Source organism: Marmota monax, unplaced genomic scaffold (genome assembly GCF_021218885.2).
Source record: "Marmota monax isolate L192 unplaced genomic scaffold, Marmota_monax_Labrador192_F-V1.1 WCK01_AAM20220418_F8-fsc00003, whole genome shotgun sequence".
In the NCBI taxonomy this organism is placed as follows: domain Eukaryota; kingdom Metazoa; phylum Chordata; class Mammalia; order Rodentia; family Sciuridae; genus Marmota; species Marmota monax.
In genome coordinates, this window is record NW_026694084.1 from 18965633 (window position 1) to 18984216 (window position 18584).

An 18584-nucleotide genomic window follows, 5' to 3' on the forward strand; every position below is an offset into this window, starting at 1 on the left:
ACCATCAAATTCAATTAATTTGGGTTTATCTCATTCATGGTTAGTGAGAACATGAACAAATATGGTGAGGGCAACTCTTAAATGCATTAAGATGTCTACATATAAAAGACTGTAGATGTGACCCTATTACTGACATCCTGACAATCACACCACCACTTTCTCTCTCATACTTTGGTCCCCTCCTATGTGACTTATTCATGCCCCAAATATCTTCCTTTATTCTGTGTGAGGAGTACTCAAGCACTCCAAACATAAAAATAATAATAGCAAGTAAATAGAAGAATGGATAAAACCATACCATAGGTATAGGAAGAAATTCATTAAAATCACCAAGAACAATAGGTATCTTTAAGTAGTTATTATGAAATAGTGCTTTCTGCAAAATAATTTTATGTATCAGTTAGCATCTAAATCAACTTAAAAGATCACATACATATTTGTTGAAATGCCAGGATCTTTCATTAAAATAATTCTAAAAGTACACATAGTCATAGTTTTGTATGAAGTCTACAATAATAGAAACATTGCCTTTGAAATAAACTTTTAAATTATTTTTTAAAATATTTCAAACAATAATTTATGAGAAAACACTACTTTGATACATTAAAAATGATAGATTCTGAAGCTAAAAGGTACCATAATGATAAACACTTTTAACTATTTATTTTCTTTATAAAGGAATTAGAGTCCAGAAAGATTAAATAACTTGTTTACTTAAAAAATTAGCAATGAAACTGAAATGAGAACAATAGTTTTTCATGTTATCTTATTTTTTCTCACTAATTGTACTTCACCAGGATATAATTTGATGTGATATCTACTGCACATGTATGTCCTATTAAAAAACATTAATGAGAAATACTTTTAACTATCAAAAGCTTTGTAGTATAATAAGAATGTTGATACTCTTGCATAGGGTTATCAAAAACTTTAAATTTTTATAATTGAAAATTTGTTGAGGATATATTTTCCTTCCATTAATAAGTATTCATTTATATATGTTATATATTAAATACTAAGGAGCTGAGTTTAATTTTGTCTTTATGTGAAAACACAAATATAACAGATATACTAATACTTTCTTCCACTTTACTTTTGGATGGTTATATATGCTCTGAAATGTCCACTTTAAGGACTTATAAAACAGTACAAGAGAATGGATTGTAGAAATTCACTTTATATTATTTGTATAACAAATAATTATATAAATAACTATCTTGCCTACTAAAAAAAAAAATTGGTCATTCTATGAGACCAGAGGTCTCTCATTGCTTTTGGCATGCTTACTTACGCACACAGGATGGGAGCTGACCAGACCAATTGTGATCTTGTTGACATATCCTCACTGAAGAACCAATCAACCGAAAACCAGGATTACATTGATATACAACTGTGTCTCTGTATCCATAATTTTCCCCAATGACTTGACCATTCACAATGAGTTCTGGAATTCCACAGTGACCCGCTATAAAGAATCAAAAAGAACTATTTTTATACTGTGTTCTTTGTATGTTTATGTACATATATTGTTTAACTAAATTTTAATGTTTACTTAGAAGTATGTCATAAATAATTCAAACATAATTATGTAGCATACAGGTAATGATAAGATATATAGCAAAACATTAGGTTTTTGGAAATTAAAGGAAAATACACTTTGACTGACATGTATCCAGAAGATATTATAAACTGTATCAATCTTTAAAAATGAAAACAGAACATATCAAAATTTGAGGTATGTAGATAAAGCAGTGCTTAGCAAGAAAATTTGTAGGTATAGATTTCTTATTATAAAGGGGATCCAAGATGACAAATTAGCATGAGGCAGCATTTTTCCTAGCTCAGTACCCAGAACTCATGCAGCAGGAATACCACGTTTCTCTGAGGCTTAGAGTGAAAAATTCTGAGACAGTCTGCCCTCACCTAACCAGAGACTGTTGGCCTCATTAATTGGATATTTAAAAAAAAAAAAAAAAAAAACCTGCTCCACCAGAGTTTATCAGTCCTTTGTGGAGAGCCAACCCAGGAGCCATTTTAGGATTGCAACCATTGTGGAGTCTTCAGAAACTGGAAACCAACTTCCATGAGTTTGCATCTAGGTCTGTGTGGGCTTGTCTGAACTTAGTTAACCTGTAGAAAGTCAGAATCTGGGAGCATTTCAACCAGGGGAACACAGGTTAGAGAGGCTCAAGAGAGTTGGGTTCTCCCTAGATCCTTGAGCCTGGGGACTTGTAGGGACTGACAGGAAAGGCTATATTGGGTCCGAAGGTTGGAAGAGAGGGTATGAGGGCATTTTGCTGTCAGCTAGCTCAGCTAGCCAGTCCCTCACCCACAATGTATCTCTAAGCATTTTTTTTTTAATTTCATCCCTGATTTCTTCTATTATCCATTGGTCATTCAATAGAATATTATTTAAGTGTTAGAAAATCGTCTATTTTTTTTTTAATTTTAGCATTGATTTATAATTTAATTCCATTTTGGTCTGATAGAATGCAAGGTATTATCTCTATTTTTTTTTTGTATTTACTAAGACTTGTTTTGTGGCCTAAGATATGGTCTCTTTAGAGAAGGATTCATATACTGTTGAGAAGAGAGTGTATTTACTCCTTGATGGATGGTTCTGGGAAAACTGGAAATCCATATGTAGTAGATTGAAATTGAACCCCTATATCTCACCCTGAACAAAACTCAACTCACAGTAGATCAAGGACCTTAGCATTAGACCAGAGACCCTGTGCCTACTAGAAGAAAAAGTAAACCCAACTCTCCATCATTATCAGCTCAGAAATGAACTTCCTGAATAAGACTCTTAAAGCACAGGAAGTAAAATCAAGAATCAATAAATGGGATGGATTCAAGCTAAAAAGCTTCTTCTCAGCAAAGGAAACAATCATAAATGTGAAGAAAGAGCCCACATAATGGGAGAAAACCTTTACCACATGCACCTCAGACACAGCATTAATCTCCAGGATATATAAAGAGCTCAAGAAACAAATAACCTAATCAATAAATGGGCTAAGGAACTGAACAGATACTTCACAGAAGAAGAAATAAATCAATCAACAAATATATGAAAAAAATGCTCAACATCTCTAGAAATTAGAAAAATGCAAATCAAAACTATTCTAAGATTTCATCTTACTCCAATTAGAATGACAATTATCAAAAATACAAGTAACAATAAATCTTGGCAAGGGTGTGGGGGAAAAGGTTCACTCATACATTACTGGTGGGATTGCAAATTGGTACATCCACTCCGGAAAGCAGTATGGAGATTCCTAAGAAAACTTAGAATGGAATCACCATTTGACTCAGTTATCCCACTCTTTTATATGTATTCAAAGGACTTAAAATCAGCACACTATAGTGGCACAGCCACATTAATGTTTATAGGAACTCAAATCACAATACCCAAGCTATGGAACCAACCTAGGTACCCTTCAACAGATGAATGGATAAAGAAAATGTGGTATGTATACATAGTGAAATATTACTCAGCTATAAAGAAGAATAAAATTAAGGCATTTGCCAATAAATGGATTAAATTGGAGAATATCATGCTAAGTGAAATAGGCCAATCTCAAAAAGTGAAAGGTAGGATGTTCTCACTGATATATGGATGGTAACCTATAACAAGGGAGACTAGGAAGGAGAAGTATGGAAGTTCAGCGGATTACACAAAGTGGAATAAAGGGAGGGAGGGAAGATGGGAGTAAATACAGTATATGAATTAGGCATAACTTTTCTATGCTCACATATTAAGTCATGACCAGTGTAACTCCACATTATACTCAACCATAAGAATGGAATTAAAAATGTAATGTGTTGCACTCCATGTTTTTATAATATGTCAAAATACACCCTATTGTCATCTAAAAACAACAAATTAAAAAATTTTCAAAAAATTCTTAATTATTATCAGGTTGACTTAATTTGAGTTTGAAAGTTATCAGCTTCTGTATTTTTAATATATGAATATTTTATTAGTGTATTTTAGTTACACAAAATACTGAGTTTCATTGTGAAAAAAAAATTCTTATTATAAACAAATAAAGCTATATAAAAATCCACCTAAAATTCCACCTTAAAAAAAGGAGAGGAGCAAAATAAAGAAGGTAAAATAAGCCACACTAAGTAGACAAGAGAAAATATTTAAAACACAGAAATCAAAGAAATAGAAAATTAAACAAACAACAGAAAACATTAACTAGGGTAAAAATTGTTTCCTTTAAAATAGTCCAAAATTGTTAAACTCCTAACCAACTTTAACTACACACAAAAAGGAGAGAACAAATTTACCAGAAACAGGACTGAATGAAGTGATATCTCTATTAAGGCCTAGAAAATTAAAATGAGGAAATATTGAAATAGCTTTCTGCTAATATATTTTGATAGTTCAGAAAAAGGACAATTTCCTTACAAATTATAATTTACCAAAAATAACATGAGACAAAATAGAAAATATGAATAGTTCAAATAGTTTTTTTTCTTATTAATGTGTTAGAATTACTAAACAAAAAAAAAATCCCCACGTAAAACACTGGTAAATTAAAATATTTAAGAAAGAAAAAATATCTCTGGCAACTTGATATTTTTAAGGAAGAAAAAAATCAATTTTATAAAAACTTTTTTTTGGGAAAATATATATACATACATATGTATTTGTTTTGAGGCATCCATAGCACTAATAGAAATTTTTTAAAAAGTTTCCTTTCTTTGATAAACTAACTGTAAAACATGAAATTTGCAGGACTTACATACTTGATATCAAATGCTATTATGAAATTCTTAAAAAATAGACAGTGCCAAACATCATACTAGGAAAAAAAACCTCAATCCTACCATATAAAATATACAACAACAAAAAAAATGAAAGCTAAATCATATGCATTCTGGAACTATAAGTTTCCAGAAGAAAATGTGATAGAAAATCCTTGTGACTACGGTTGAGCAAAGTTTTCCTAAACAGAACCTAGAAAGCAAGAGCCAAAGGAAAACAAACAAAAAAACCAAGACAGACTTTACCAAAGTTGAAAACTCCTGCTCACTGAAACACACTATTTAAAAATGAATAAGAAAGTCACAGACTGAGAGAAAATACTCATTAAACATGTAATGATAAAAGTCTTTCAACTAGAATTTGCTAAGTACTATAATTCAATACTTACTTCACCATATTCCCAAAGAGAAATTCATGACTAGCTAATAAGTTCAGGAAACTACATTACACATCAGAAGACATCAAACAATACATCATAAAAATACATGCTGATAGAATATGAGAAAACCAGACCTCTCCCTCTGAGTATCAAACAAAAATGAATGCATATGTTAACAGAAAGACTTTCATAGGAATGTTTATAGCAATTTTATTCATAATACCCTAAAGCTGGACAGTGTCCAGGTGTTCACCAACAAAATAATATCTCAAGGATATTATATGCATATAAATAAATTCTATTTGGCAATAAAATAGCAAAGTATAAAAACAACAACATAGATGAAAGAAAATGAAAGAACCTTACACAAAATAGCACATAATTCAGGATTCCATGATATTTGTAGAATAGGAAAAATTAATATGTGGTGATAAAATATCAGAAAAATTATTGCCTCAGGTTGAGGGGGGAAGTAAGTTGGAGATTGTGGAGCATTACAAAGAAACTTTTTAAAAAAAATTTAAATTCTATATAGTGGTTTAGTTATAGAGGTGAACACAGTTGTAAAAATTCATCTAACCATGAATTTATAATATACCTATTTTACTGTATGTAAATTTTGCCACAGGAAGTAAAAGAAATAAGAACCATTAAAAATATTAACTCTAGCTAATGATACAGATGCAATGATTTCCACAACTTACTTTAAAATTCCTTTTAAAAAGGTTTTGATGGACTGACAGAGGCCTGGAAAGATGTTGGTGATAAGCAATTACAACAAAATACTAGATTATTACATAATCTAGGTGGGAGACATAGGAGTGTTCACATATGAGTGTTCACTGACAATTATTTTTTCAATTAAAAAAAAGTCTCTTCATGAAAAGCTGGAGAGTTGGGAATAAATGCACTGTACTCCACAACACAATCATAAACACATCCTAGCCTCAATTCTAAGTCAAAAAGGGGCTATGTGGGTGAGATAAGAAGGAGTGAATCCTTCAGATCATGTCTTAGAGTAAATTCTAGGATTTTATTGTTTGGAACTGCACTTTCTCCTATCAGGATCCTTTTAAATTTGTATTAGCTGTCAGCACCACATCCTCTGCAGTGCATGATGCTGTCTTCATAAGCTGAGAGACATTTGTTCATAAATATCCCAGTTATGCCCTGTTTTCCCAGAGAATATAATCAAGAATCAAAATAGGTGGAAAAAAAAAACACACACTATATAGCAAGTCAACGAAAACATAATGTAAAATAAGAGTTCGTTAAACCATAAAGGAATAAAATACAGTATTTAAGTTTACAATAGATCTTCAAATTTATAAGTAAACTAAGTAATCTGTAATAAAATCAGCATAACCAAAATCAGTTTAGAAATTATTAAGAAATATTTTATGTGATCATTTAATCATATATTATATGCAATTATTTGCTTTATTTACTATTTTCTTTTCATGCAGTAGTCACATTCAATAAGTCTACTCTTAAGAAAGAAATTACTGTTATCGGGCATCCAAGTATACACTATTAAAAATTGTGCCTGAGTAAGGGAAGAAAAAATGAAATTTTAACCCCAATTTCTAGCTACAGCTATCTGTTTCAAATAGTGAAATGTATTACCATGAATATTTTCAACCTTGTCAGCAAAACAACATGTGATTTAAATTGTTAATGTGTACATGTTTATGTCATGTGTCATATTCTTATATAGATTTCTTAAAGAAAAAATGTACAAATGTTGCAGTATCCTACTCATGACAATTAGTAATTTTTAAATTATTAAACAGAAAGATGTTGACAAGTGAATACTCATTAGAACAATTTTCAGTATTACCCAATTTAATATTTGTTGAATCTCAAAATTATTTTAGCACGAATCATATTATTTTCTTAACATTAAAGAAATTATTAAAGACTTTTTAAAAAAGAGATGAAGTATAAATCATAATATTCTTTTTATAATAAAAGAAGGATAAAAAAGCTCATTCTGTTTCTTTTACTGAACAGTTTTTATAATGAATTCAGAAAACCCTAAGGGGAAAAATCCCATTTGCCTAAAATCACATTCAAAAAACAAATTTAAAAGTTTTAATAGAAAGTAGTTTTACTCATTGAAATCTTACAAAATAAAAGGGAGAAAGATATTTAACTGTAGACAGTGTTTTTCTTCTTCAGTCATTACCTTAAGCAAATAGGTAATAGAAGAACTGACTATGGTTTAGAATGAATTAACTGCTACAGCAATTAATCCAGCTGAGTATGCCAACATATAATTTTCCACAATTAGTTACCACCTTTTTATTTTCCCATGCCTGGAAGAAAATGTGTCTCTCCTAATGACAGAAGACTCATTAAAAATACTAGTTGATTAACTTTAAGAGTTATCTACTTAATAGCTTTTCTACCATGAAACATTTTTAAAGTTAAGTATTTTCTGATTTTTAGCATCCTTACTGAATAAACAAAGCTCTGCCTCCTATGCAGTATATGTGTGTATGGGGGAGAAGTTTATCAAAGTGAATTAAAAGTCTATACCTAGGCATCTGGTTTCAGATCCACTCCAAAGACCTGAGGAAAGGCATTCCCGTACAGTGGATCCCACAAGCATGAATCCTGAATCGCAGGTAAAGATAGCTGTTGAGCCATATGAAGTTTGAGTTCCAATCTTATTTCCATTTGGAGGTGTAGGCAGTTCTCCACAGGAAATAACTTAAAAATAATAAATTATAATAAAGACACAGTCAATATCCACTTACAACAAAAACATGCCTTTAACATTTGGATTCTGTATGATTTATTTTTGACTATTACCTAAAAACAAAAAATCACATATATTAGTAGAGTGATATCATGTTTTGATACAGGTACTCATGTGTAATGTTTAAATCAAGTGAAAAATTAAGTCTCCTTGAGTGCCCATAAACCTTCTAACGTGATAGTGACACGTGGTGAAGTTATTTTCTTTGAATTTTGACTTGGCCAGTCTGGCTTTAGAGGAAAAAACAATCTCAAGAGTAAAGAAAGGTTAATTCATCAGTCCCAAATCTTTCTCTAACTTATAAAATGACATTGGGTTACTTAGGCCTTCAACTAGCCTAAACCAAAATTTCCTCAAATCTAAACAAATGTGAACATAGTAATTATAATTAGTTTTTGTCAAGGACTCTATAAAAAACTTTACATGTAAAATATTCAATTTTATACAGTCCATTAGATATATTTTTCACATATAGGGATAGGCTTTAAAAAATTAAAGACAGATTAACTGACTACCTAGGTTATTCAGAACCCATATGACTCTTTCATATTTAAAGACTGAAAGTGGAACAAGCATCATTCTAGAATGAAAAGAATAATTGGTAAAATTAAGTGCTTTTTATATACCAAGCACTATTATTAGTGTTTTCACTTATGCAATTCTCAAAACAACTCTGAGATAGGTATAATGATAGATAGTTACATTCACTAGAATATAGACAAGTGAAGTAACTTTAATAAAGTAACGTATAATTTATAAACTATAATAAACTTCATAATTAACCCTATAAATTACATTACTCAAGATTTAAACCCAACAGTCTATCATCAGAGTCCAATATTTAATCATCAACCCATACTTCTTTTTGACTCCATCTCTGGCTTTCAGCTCTAATGCTTTAGTTAGCTGTTAAATAGACAAAGAGAAAATTTGCAAACTTTAAATTGTTTCATGTAAAATTTAAAATGCACTGATTGTTTTCAGCAAATCCTTAAGATAATCCTTTGTTGGAACTATGAATATTATTAATATACAATATGGCTAAAATATTAGTACTTTAATTATTTTAGTTTAAAAGATGAGTACATGAAGAACCGGAACAATTAATATTCTTTTCATTTCTTCAATGAATTGCAATTCTTAGATTCCTTGACTTTTCCCCATCCTAATATCACCTAAGATTAGGTAGTAATCTAAATATATACATCATTTAAATCCTTCTACACAATAGAAGATCTAGAACAAAGGAACCAGGCAAACATGTGAAATTCCATATTAAATAGTGTGTTACAGATCATTTTCCCCTAGAAAAACCCCTTCTATAGGTATCATTTTAGTGAAATTATACTTTAAGAGTAATGAAGTTGCAGGCAGAGAAAGACCATGATAGAAAAAGTGGAAATAGAGCAAAATTTTCTAAATACAGATTCTTTAGAATGTAAAATAAAATTTAGAAATATATTTTTAAGATTTTAATTCATCCATGTTTATTTTATTCATTAAGATAACATTTATTTTAATAAAGCAAAAAATATCGTATACTGATACAGAGATTTAAAAAGTAAATTGCAAATCACAGATTATTCATAAGTAAAAGAATAATAGGTAATTGTGTACTTGCTACACATATAATAGTTAGCTTCTATATTAAACTTTTTAATCATCCTAACTTTATTTAGACTGGATTATTTTATTAGTTTATTTATATATTATGTATATTTAGTCTATACATGCCATAGAGTTTGATACAAATTAAAAGACTAAATTTTTGGGACAAAGTAAAACTCAATAAATATGGTGAAAAAAGTTCAGAAGGATTTCAAGGTATTCTTTCTAAATTATTGTATGCTTAGTTAGCTTGTTTATGTTAGACCTTACATTTATGTTACAAGAACAAGTGAAAAAAAAGACTTTATTATTCAGTTTGTTTCAATAATATTTACTGAGGTCCTTATGAAGCTGGTTCTCAACTGGTATTTAAAATATGTCTTAGTATTTTCATCACTTTACCCAACAGGAAGTGTCATGATTTTCTAGAGTAAGAATTTGGGGATTAGAAAAGACTAAACATATACAGCAGCATAGTGATTATCAGATTATTAGTGATTGTCAGATTGCTTGGATTGAATACCATTTCTCCATCATTTATAGGCTCTGTGACTTGTGCAAAACAATTAAATTGTGTGCTTAGCTTTCTTTTTGACAAAAGGAGCATAATATATGTAAGAGGCTAAAAGCAAAGTCCAGCAAGCAGTTAGATATGCAATAAACATTACTTAGTTGTTACAGTAATGACAGATCTAGAATTATGAGATTTCTGAATCTAAAGCTTATGTCCTTTTTCCATAAGCATTTACTAATAAAAAAACAGAAACCTTAAAATATAAGAAGAATTAATCATAGTATCTCACAGGGCATAGTGGTAGTGTGCTTGTAGTACCATCTACTGGGGAGATTGAGGCAGAATGATTACTTGAGCCCGGGAGATCATAGTCAAAAGGACAAAATGGACAAAGCAAGATTCCATTTTAAAATAACAATAAAAATATCAAGTTATTGTTCTAGTGTTTTTGGAAAGAAAGTGATTCAAGCAATCCAATCACCAAAGATAACTTCTGAAATAAGTTCAATGGAGTGTACACTTACTTTGGCAATATGGTCTCTCATTTCTCCAACTCCATGTACCATTAGGAAGGCATTCAATAGAAGCAGGACCTAGTCCATGATAACCAGGGTCACAACTGAAAACTACTTTGGTTTTGTACTCATAATGTGATCCATTCACAATTCTCCATCTTCCATGTTCCAATGTAAAGGAATTGATGCTTGGACATGTAACAACTATACAGAAAACAAGAATACAAATGCTAATAAGTAAATCTTGTCTGTTTCACTACCTAACTATATCTTATGCCAATTCTATTCTTCACATTTCCACTGTCTGAATTTTTTCACTATTGAGCCTCACAAGGTCTTCAGCATTTGTTCTTTATTTCTTCTTCACATTAATCATTTCCATTTCCCCAGCTGCATGGTACTGTTGGCAGTTCTCTGATCATAAACTGCTGTTTCAAAATTTAGAGCCTTTATACACATTATTCTACCAACCCAGAATCCCATTCACTGACTTACCTCTACTTTCTTTTTTTAAACATTTTGGAAAAAAACATATTTTCAGGAAAAAAAATTTGTTTGGTGAGAATGGCGTTTTTTGTTGTTGTTGTTTTTTGTGATATAAAATTTGGCTTATTTAAAATTTATTCAAGATAAGTAGAAGCATTATAAGACACCTATGCTACAATTACAAATACAAATTTTAAAAGAAATCACAGTGAAGTTAAAATGTTAGTACTAGATGGAAGTAACTGAAATATAGAGAAAATCAAAGATGTTATCTAAAACAAACTTTTCATTCCTTTTATTACCAATTTCTTTATTAGAATTAATTTCTATTATTGTATAATATTCATTATTCATTAAACTAGTAATAAGCATTGGGAAATATTCTACATATATGTAACATTGATAATACTGAAAAAAAGTCAGAAGTTATGGGCAATGTCAGAAGCTTCATTTATCCTTTTGAAACTAAGACCTGACAGTATTAAAATATAATTTTATTGTTGCAAACTGGGAAAAAAGTCTTCCAAATATCTTTGTATTGAAAAAAATGTTGAGGTATGCATGACTGTTTATAAAATAAATGAAACTTCATTAAATAAAATGAAAAGACACATTAATTCCTTGACCTAAATATTCTGGAGTTGCCAAAAATACGGTCTTTCAGTACTTCATTGTACCAAATAGTACTTTTATTTATCAATTTTTATTTCCTTCTTAGACATGGTGCTTCACTCAGGGAATTAGTCTTAATAATTCAATGGTACATAAAATTTTATATCATGTAAGATGCCAATGTATAAATGACAAAATTTCCTTAAAACACATACCAACACAGCGGGGAGTCTTATTATGATTGCTCCATGTTCCATCTGATTGGCACACAGCAGTGGTAAGTTCTTTGGATGACAATCTATATCCATCATTACAAAAATAGGTAACTCGGGTTCCTACCAAGTAGTCTGTAGTGAGTATCCCTCCATTTGTTGGAGCTTTAGGAATTCCACAGGAAATTGCTAGAATAAATATATACATAAAACATAGAAATGAAAACATACTTAAGTTATTAGTTAAATCTGTTAAACTATAAAACATGTAAAAATAATTTTTAAATTCCTCTGAATTTTCTGGCCCATAATTTTAAATAATTTATTTCAAACTCCTATTTAATGTGTTTAAATTGTTAAATCTACATATCATTAATGATTTGTTTCTTGGTTTCTACTTAGTTCCTAATCATAAGTACTATTATCAGCATTAATATAGATTACATGAGAATACAAATTAGGTAAATATAGAGTACATCTAGTACTAAATCATTTCTGGACCACCAAAATTCAGTTTGGCCAATTTAACTTAAAAAATAATTGTGAAAAATTTGGAAAGGAGTGGCAATCAATACTCATCAGTATTTTGATCAGGAACAAAACAAATTTATTTCTGCAGACTGACTGTCTTAGGTACAATCAAAATGTATATTCTTGGGCACCATCCACAGAATATCATAAATATTAGACATGTTAAATGCTTGAGGACCATTCACAGAGTATTGTGCATATTCAACATGTTAAAGAAATATAAGGCCAGGACTTATCTCAAAACTTATCTAGGATCCTCTTGAATTTCATTAATTATTTTAGTTGTCTTTATTTTATCTATAATACACTTGATTTAAATGAAAATTTCTTTAACTATGATCTGATAATGATGCAAAATTTATATTTTCATAGTTTATTTTACATATATTTATATTTTGTTTCTTATAAATTCAAAAGACTATACAGAAGTTTCTTGAGACTGATTCTTTTCCTCTTTGCCCTTCAAGTAACCCATTTGCATTCCCCCCCCAAAAAAAATACTATCGCCTTCCAAAGAACATAATGGCCAACAAAACACCAATTGAAGTGAGATTATTTGTATTTTTATATATCATTATCAGTGTAAACATTTAGACATCTCTACAGATAGAATAATATATTTGAGTATAAGTATCACCTCAGTACTAATGAGTTATTTCATAATAATGGTATATGTACTGCACTGTATTATGTTTACAAAATCATAAAGTTTCTGATTTCTAAAATATGTCTAGTCTTATGGGTTACATGTTCTAGACTTATAACCTACTTTTTTCTCATAGCAAAAGAAAGAAAAATAGATGTAGGTTTATTTTAAATTAAAAAAGATGTAGTTTTATTATAAATGCTATTTTCTTTTCGCCCTTCTCTTAATCCAACTTAAAATTAGAACCTCAAGTACTCAATTACTTTTTAAAACTAAATCCTACCACGGGGAGAAGGGCAAGAGAGAATAATTAGGAGGGTGCATACGATCAAAGTATGTTTTACGCAATGTATGAAAACGCCACAAAATCCATTATTTTGGACAATTAATGTGTGTGAATAATTATAATAAAATTGGCTTTAAAAACAAGTGCTCATCAAAAGCTCTCAAATGTATAATTTGTTGATTAACATGCTTCTCACGTTTTCTTCTATAGCAAGATACAATGCTCAGGCAGCTCCTTGGTTTTTAACAAAACACGAAGGAGAATAAAAACATCCCTGTTGAGTTGCTTAGTTAAAAGCAGTGAAGAAAAAATAACCAAGAAGTTGGTTACATGTTTCTCCTTTAAATTTGTTTCTCTAAGAGCATAACTGTGTACCCTGTGAGTCAAAATCAGTCTGCAGTATACTTCCCTTTTCTTATTCTCTATCGTCTTTCTAGGGACTCTTCACTAACCCAGCCACCCTTTCTGTTTCCATAATGTTCTGACAACAAAGTAACTTGAATGGTAGATGTATGAGTCAAGGATGTATATATAAGGGGAAAAAGCAGAGACACATAAATTTCATGACAAAGAAGAATTATCTATGTGTTTCCTTCCTCTTATATTCTATTTCCATCTTTCATTTTCAGGAGAGGAGTCTACAATGTGCTTCTGAAAATGTATATTTGGGGGCTGGGGCTGGGGCTCATTGGTAGAGTGCTTGCCTAGCACGTGTGAAGCCCTGGGTTCAACCCTCAGCACCACATAAAAATAAATAAGTAAAATAAAGGTATTGTGTCCAACTACAACTAAAAAATACATATTTTTTAAAAAATGTATATTTGGGAAATTTTAGTGATTCAAATAAAAAAGTTAAATGAGTTTAATCTTTTGTTGCTATTTTATCTACTTGGAGATGTTGTACTTCACCTTGACAGGCAGGGACCGGTGCATCCCACGAATGATACCCATAGGAAGACTTTCGGCACACAGCACTGCTTTTCCCAACAAGTCGGAATCCTCGATCACAGGCCCAGCGGACCACACTGTTAAGCTGTCCACCTGTCTGACTGATAATGTATCCGTGAGGCGGGGATTCTGGTGTACTGCAGTAGAAAGCTTTTCAAAAGGGAAAAAAAAAAACTGTCAGGACTTAATTAATGCATCAGAAATCATTTATTATCTAAAATTATGAACAACTAAACAATGAACACTAGTACTTAAGTGTAGATCAATTGTCATCTAAGTGGATTGTATTTGTGAACATCATATTATTTTCTAGCCTCTTTTGAAAATAGTCTACCTACACAGCTTTTAGAACACCTAACAATCTCTGGGCTTTCTTTTAATTTGTATTGTCACCTAGCTGTCTTTTATATTAAAATATATTTTCTTAATACTATACAGGTTCAAGAGCCCTACAAATATTTCATTGAATTTTGAAAACTATTTCTGTCATTTGAAGCCCTAAATCTGTAGCTTTGAAAGCAATATTTTAGAGCATGTTGTTTACATGTCACTTTGAATTTATCTCAAGACACCTATATCCCAGTAGGTCATGCATTTCATTTTGGTTGATGTCTAAAAGAGGCCCCCTTATTCCATAATCCTTTTCCCCAATCTATTAAAGAGTGTCCATTCTGTCAAGAGTGCTTACATATGGTGATAAAAATTGCCAATAAAATACTTTTTTTCCTTTTCTGAAGTCTGAAATGTCAAAAGATAATGTCAAATAGCTTTTTCATAAATATACTTTTGAGACTATTCAGCCTGACAGGTTCCATTTACCCTTTGAAACTTCAATATATTTATCTTAAAAAAACTGAAACTTTGGGAGTAAATAGTGAGAAGCAGATTGGACTTAGAATATATATGTCATAACCTGTCATTTATAAAGGAAAAAATACATCATTTAATATGTCAAGCTATTCATAGTAGCTAAGAGTAGTATTTTCTTTATATTTATATCATGAAATTAACATAAGAATAAGTCTATAATCTAATGCTTATAATTGTTTAATTTGAATAGCTTCCCTTTATATTGTTATAATCATTTAAAATATAATTAAATGTTCTAACTTTTAAATGCTCTGTCTGGGTACAACCTTAATAAAATGGCATTTATGTATTTCTTATAGTAGAAACATTGATTCAAAAATGAATAATCTTAAGCATGACTCAAGTATATATTTTAATTTTTAATCAGTTTTCCTTTGACTTTAATAGAAATTTATTGCAGGATAAAATGTGTAAACATATTAGTCAGTGACGTTATTGCTAATATTTATAAGACAAATCATTAAATTAAAATCTTGCTATCACATCATAATTTTAAAATCAAAGTAATTAGATGAGATTGTTTTATTTATATACTATATGTATATTTGCAAATTTATACAAATTAGTGAAATCTGGGGCTATTATGTTATTGGACTAAAATTTAAAATTTATTTATGCTTCAGAATTGTATCAGAGTTGTTTGTAAACATTTATAATTGCAATTTTTAGTTGAACTGATTAGCAATGACTCATGACTTGGAAGACACTGGATGCTAAAGAAAAAGATGGCTGGTTGGTTCTGAGGTATTCTGCTATTGAGCCCACACTATGGCCTATGACATGATTTAGGATGGCAATAAAGACAAACAACCTTTGTGTACAGAGGACTATTTATGTATACTTACACAACAATGTAATTATTGGCTTACAGTAAATGGACCTTATAAAAGGAAAGCATATTAAAAAAGTCTTGGCACTCTGATACTAAAAGGAATTTTCAGTCCAAAGCTGTCGAAATATAGAAAGCACTAGTGATTTTTTAAAAAACTTAAATGCTTTCCAATGATGTCTTCACCACTCACTCTTATAATATTCAAGGTATTTCAGTTAAATTTACAACAAGTTAACCTATGAATTTCATCTTTTAGAAAATCATGAAGGATGTAGAATTATTATCATTATAACATAAAAATTGAAGTACAGATAGGTTACCCAAATTGTTTAGGAAACAGCAATATAGGAGTTGCGATTTTAATGCTTCTTATTCAATTGTGTCTCTGCTCTTCAACTATAATCACAGTGAGGATGCCAATGAGATGCATACTGAGTATAAGTATCACATACCTATGTATCGTATCCTGAAGCCTTTTTTGTTATTGCCATGGTCTGCTGACCACTGAAGAAATACTTCATGACCATTGCTTGTTATATTAAAAGAAGAAGAATAATCTCCACTGAGAGAAATAAGAACTGGACTTTGAATATTTGGTCCTTCAGAAAGAAAACAATATAATTTAGATATAACTAAATAACTATATTCTCATTTTATCTTTAGTACTTTATATTTTAAAATAGTATTAAACTGTTCCACGGCCAATCTACTTCATCAGCATAAGTAAAAACAACACAAAACATTTTATTTTAAACATTTTAATTCTACAGTTGAAGTAACTATAGTGTATAGAAGAATATTTGACCTAACTTCAATTTTTATATGCTATAGAATTATTTTAATGTTGATACTTCCAAAAATATATTTTAAGTAAACGTCACATAGGTAGTTGTCCATCCTAAAGATCTGAATGTAAAATTAGACCATATTAACTAAATTTATGAATGCACAGTAAATATAACCCACGGTTACCATCATACACCTGAAGAACATCAAATTCCTTTTCTGTCTGGAAGAATTCAACAAACATGCTGATATTATAGCCTTTTTCCACTGAAATGCTCCATGCACACATTTGAAGATTTGGGTAACTATCAGGGTATCCAGGACTCAATATGACTCCCGTAGAATCTAGTCGTAATTCATTGGCAGGGCAAAGCACTGTCAAAGGAAAAGGTCATTGAATAATGCAAACCTTTTAGAATCTAAGTGAAAAACTGCATCAAATACTGAGTACTTCACTTTCATGTGCAGTAATTATAAAAATGATATCTTAAATTATGTGTAAGAAAACATATTAAGCTTATAATTTAAATTATGGAAGAATGACCTAAAACTATCATTAATTTCTTTTTTTATTACATAGAAAATGTACTATTTTCACAAACAACAAACTATAGATAACTAAGAGATAAGATATTTATTTCCTTCTATTTTTTTTCATTGTTTGTGGACTTCATGTTTTTATATTCTCCCATCTACGCCTTTCTTATGTATATTTTGCCCCTTCCTTCATTTTCCTTACACTTTTACTCTCTCATTTTTTACTCTTCTTTACAGTGTTTTTTTTTTTTTTTTTTTTCCCTCTTCTCCTTAAACTTTTACTTTATTTGATTGTTAGAGCCAAAGGGGAAACTGCCCTCTCTGAGTGTTCATTTCAGGAAAAGCCATTTCTGATCTCTGGGAAGTGCTTACACCATGAGGCTTTAACACTAATTTGGGTCACTAGTTATCTTTCAGTTCTTTTTGCTATATCCAGACCTTAAACATAGGCTAATGCACAAGAACTTCTTATTTCATAAACGTTCTGTTTTAATATCAGAACTCCCAAGAATGAACAAATAAATAAATATAGAAGTATATAAATTTTGTTACATTTTGATGAAATAACATAATTATGTTCTAACAGTTTCCAGAGTACAGTAAACGTTACTTGTGACATGAACAGCATTTGAATGTTAGACCAAATAATAAAAATATCTTAAATTTGGACTTGGAATAAGAGTATAATAAAGACGATCAAGGTTCTATTAATTAAGATGTCATTTTATCCTTTCTAAAAATAATTTGAGGTTGTCTATTGTATAACTGCTCAGTGTGACCTATATTATTCTGAACTTTTTTTTGTAGAAATAAACCTATACATACTAATCAGGATTTAGTTCAATTTAAGGAAGAACTTCCTATTTCTAAGAACAGAGGAAGTGACTATAGCAAATGTCCTATGACTAACAATGCTAAAGAGTTTCTAAACTTAGCCAGGGTGATATTTTGAGTATTCTTACTAATGACACTGAACCAACTGAAGAAATGGGTAAACTAGATAATTTTAGAGGATTCAACAAATTGAAAATATATCTTACCAATTCTTTATTCAATTACTGTACAAGAACTTCCATTTCCTGGGGTTAGATTTCATTGCATCTTCAAGTCATTAGAATATGATCTTAAGAATACTCTGTTTTTCAATGTTTTTTCAGAAGAATTAGACTTGGAAAAACCTACTGTAGTTGTTAAATTGTAGGTAAGGTGAAGGAATAAATTGAAATTATATATTCAGAGTTTTTAAGGTGTAAGAAAAATTTAATATTTTGAGTTATA

General features: G+C 30.1%; 1 protein-coding gene across 7 annotated transcripts in view; it reads right to left on the reverse strand.

Moving 5' to 3' along the window:
- Csmd3 (CUB and Sushi multiple domains 3) overlaps positions 1-18584 on the reverse strand; it is a 1151628-nt gene that overhangs the window by 53658 nt on the left and 1079386 nt on the right. For all 7 annotated transcript variants that reach the window (XM_046464911.2, XM_058585685.1, XM_058585684.1 and 4 more), the window contains 7 exons: positions 16956-17144; positions 16436-16582; positions 14243-14431; positions 11874-12059; positions 10570-10764; positions 7701-7874; positions 1292-1465 (listed from right to left, as the gene is read on the reverse strand). In XM_046464911.2, coding sequence (XP_046320867.1) covers positions 1292-1465; positions 7701-7874; positions 10570-10764; positions 11874-12059; positions 14243-14431; positions 16436-16582; positions 16956-17144 — 1254 coding nt within the window. The remainder of the gene's footprint in view (positions 1-1291; positions 1466-7700; positions 7875-10569; positions 10765-11873; positions 12060-14242; positions 14432-16435; positions 16583-16955; positions 17145-18584) is intronic.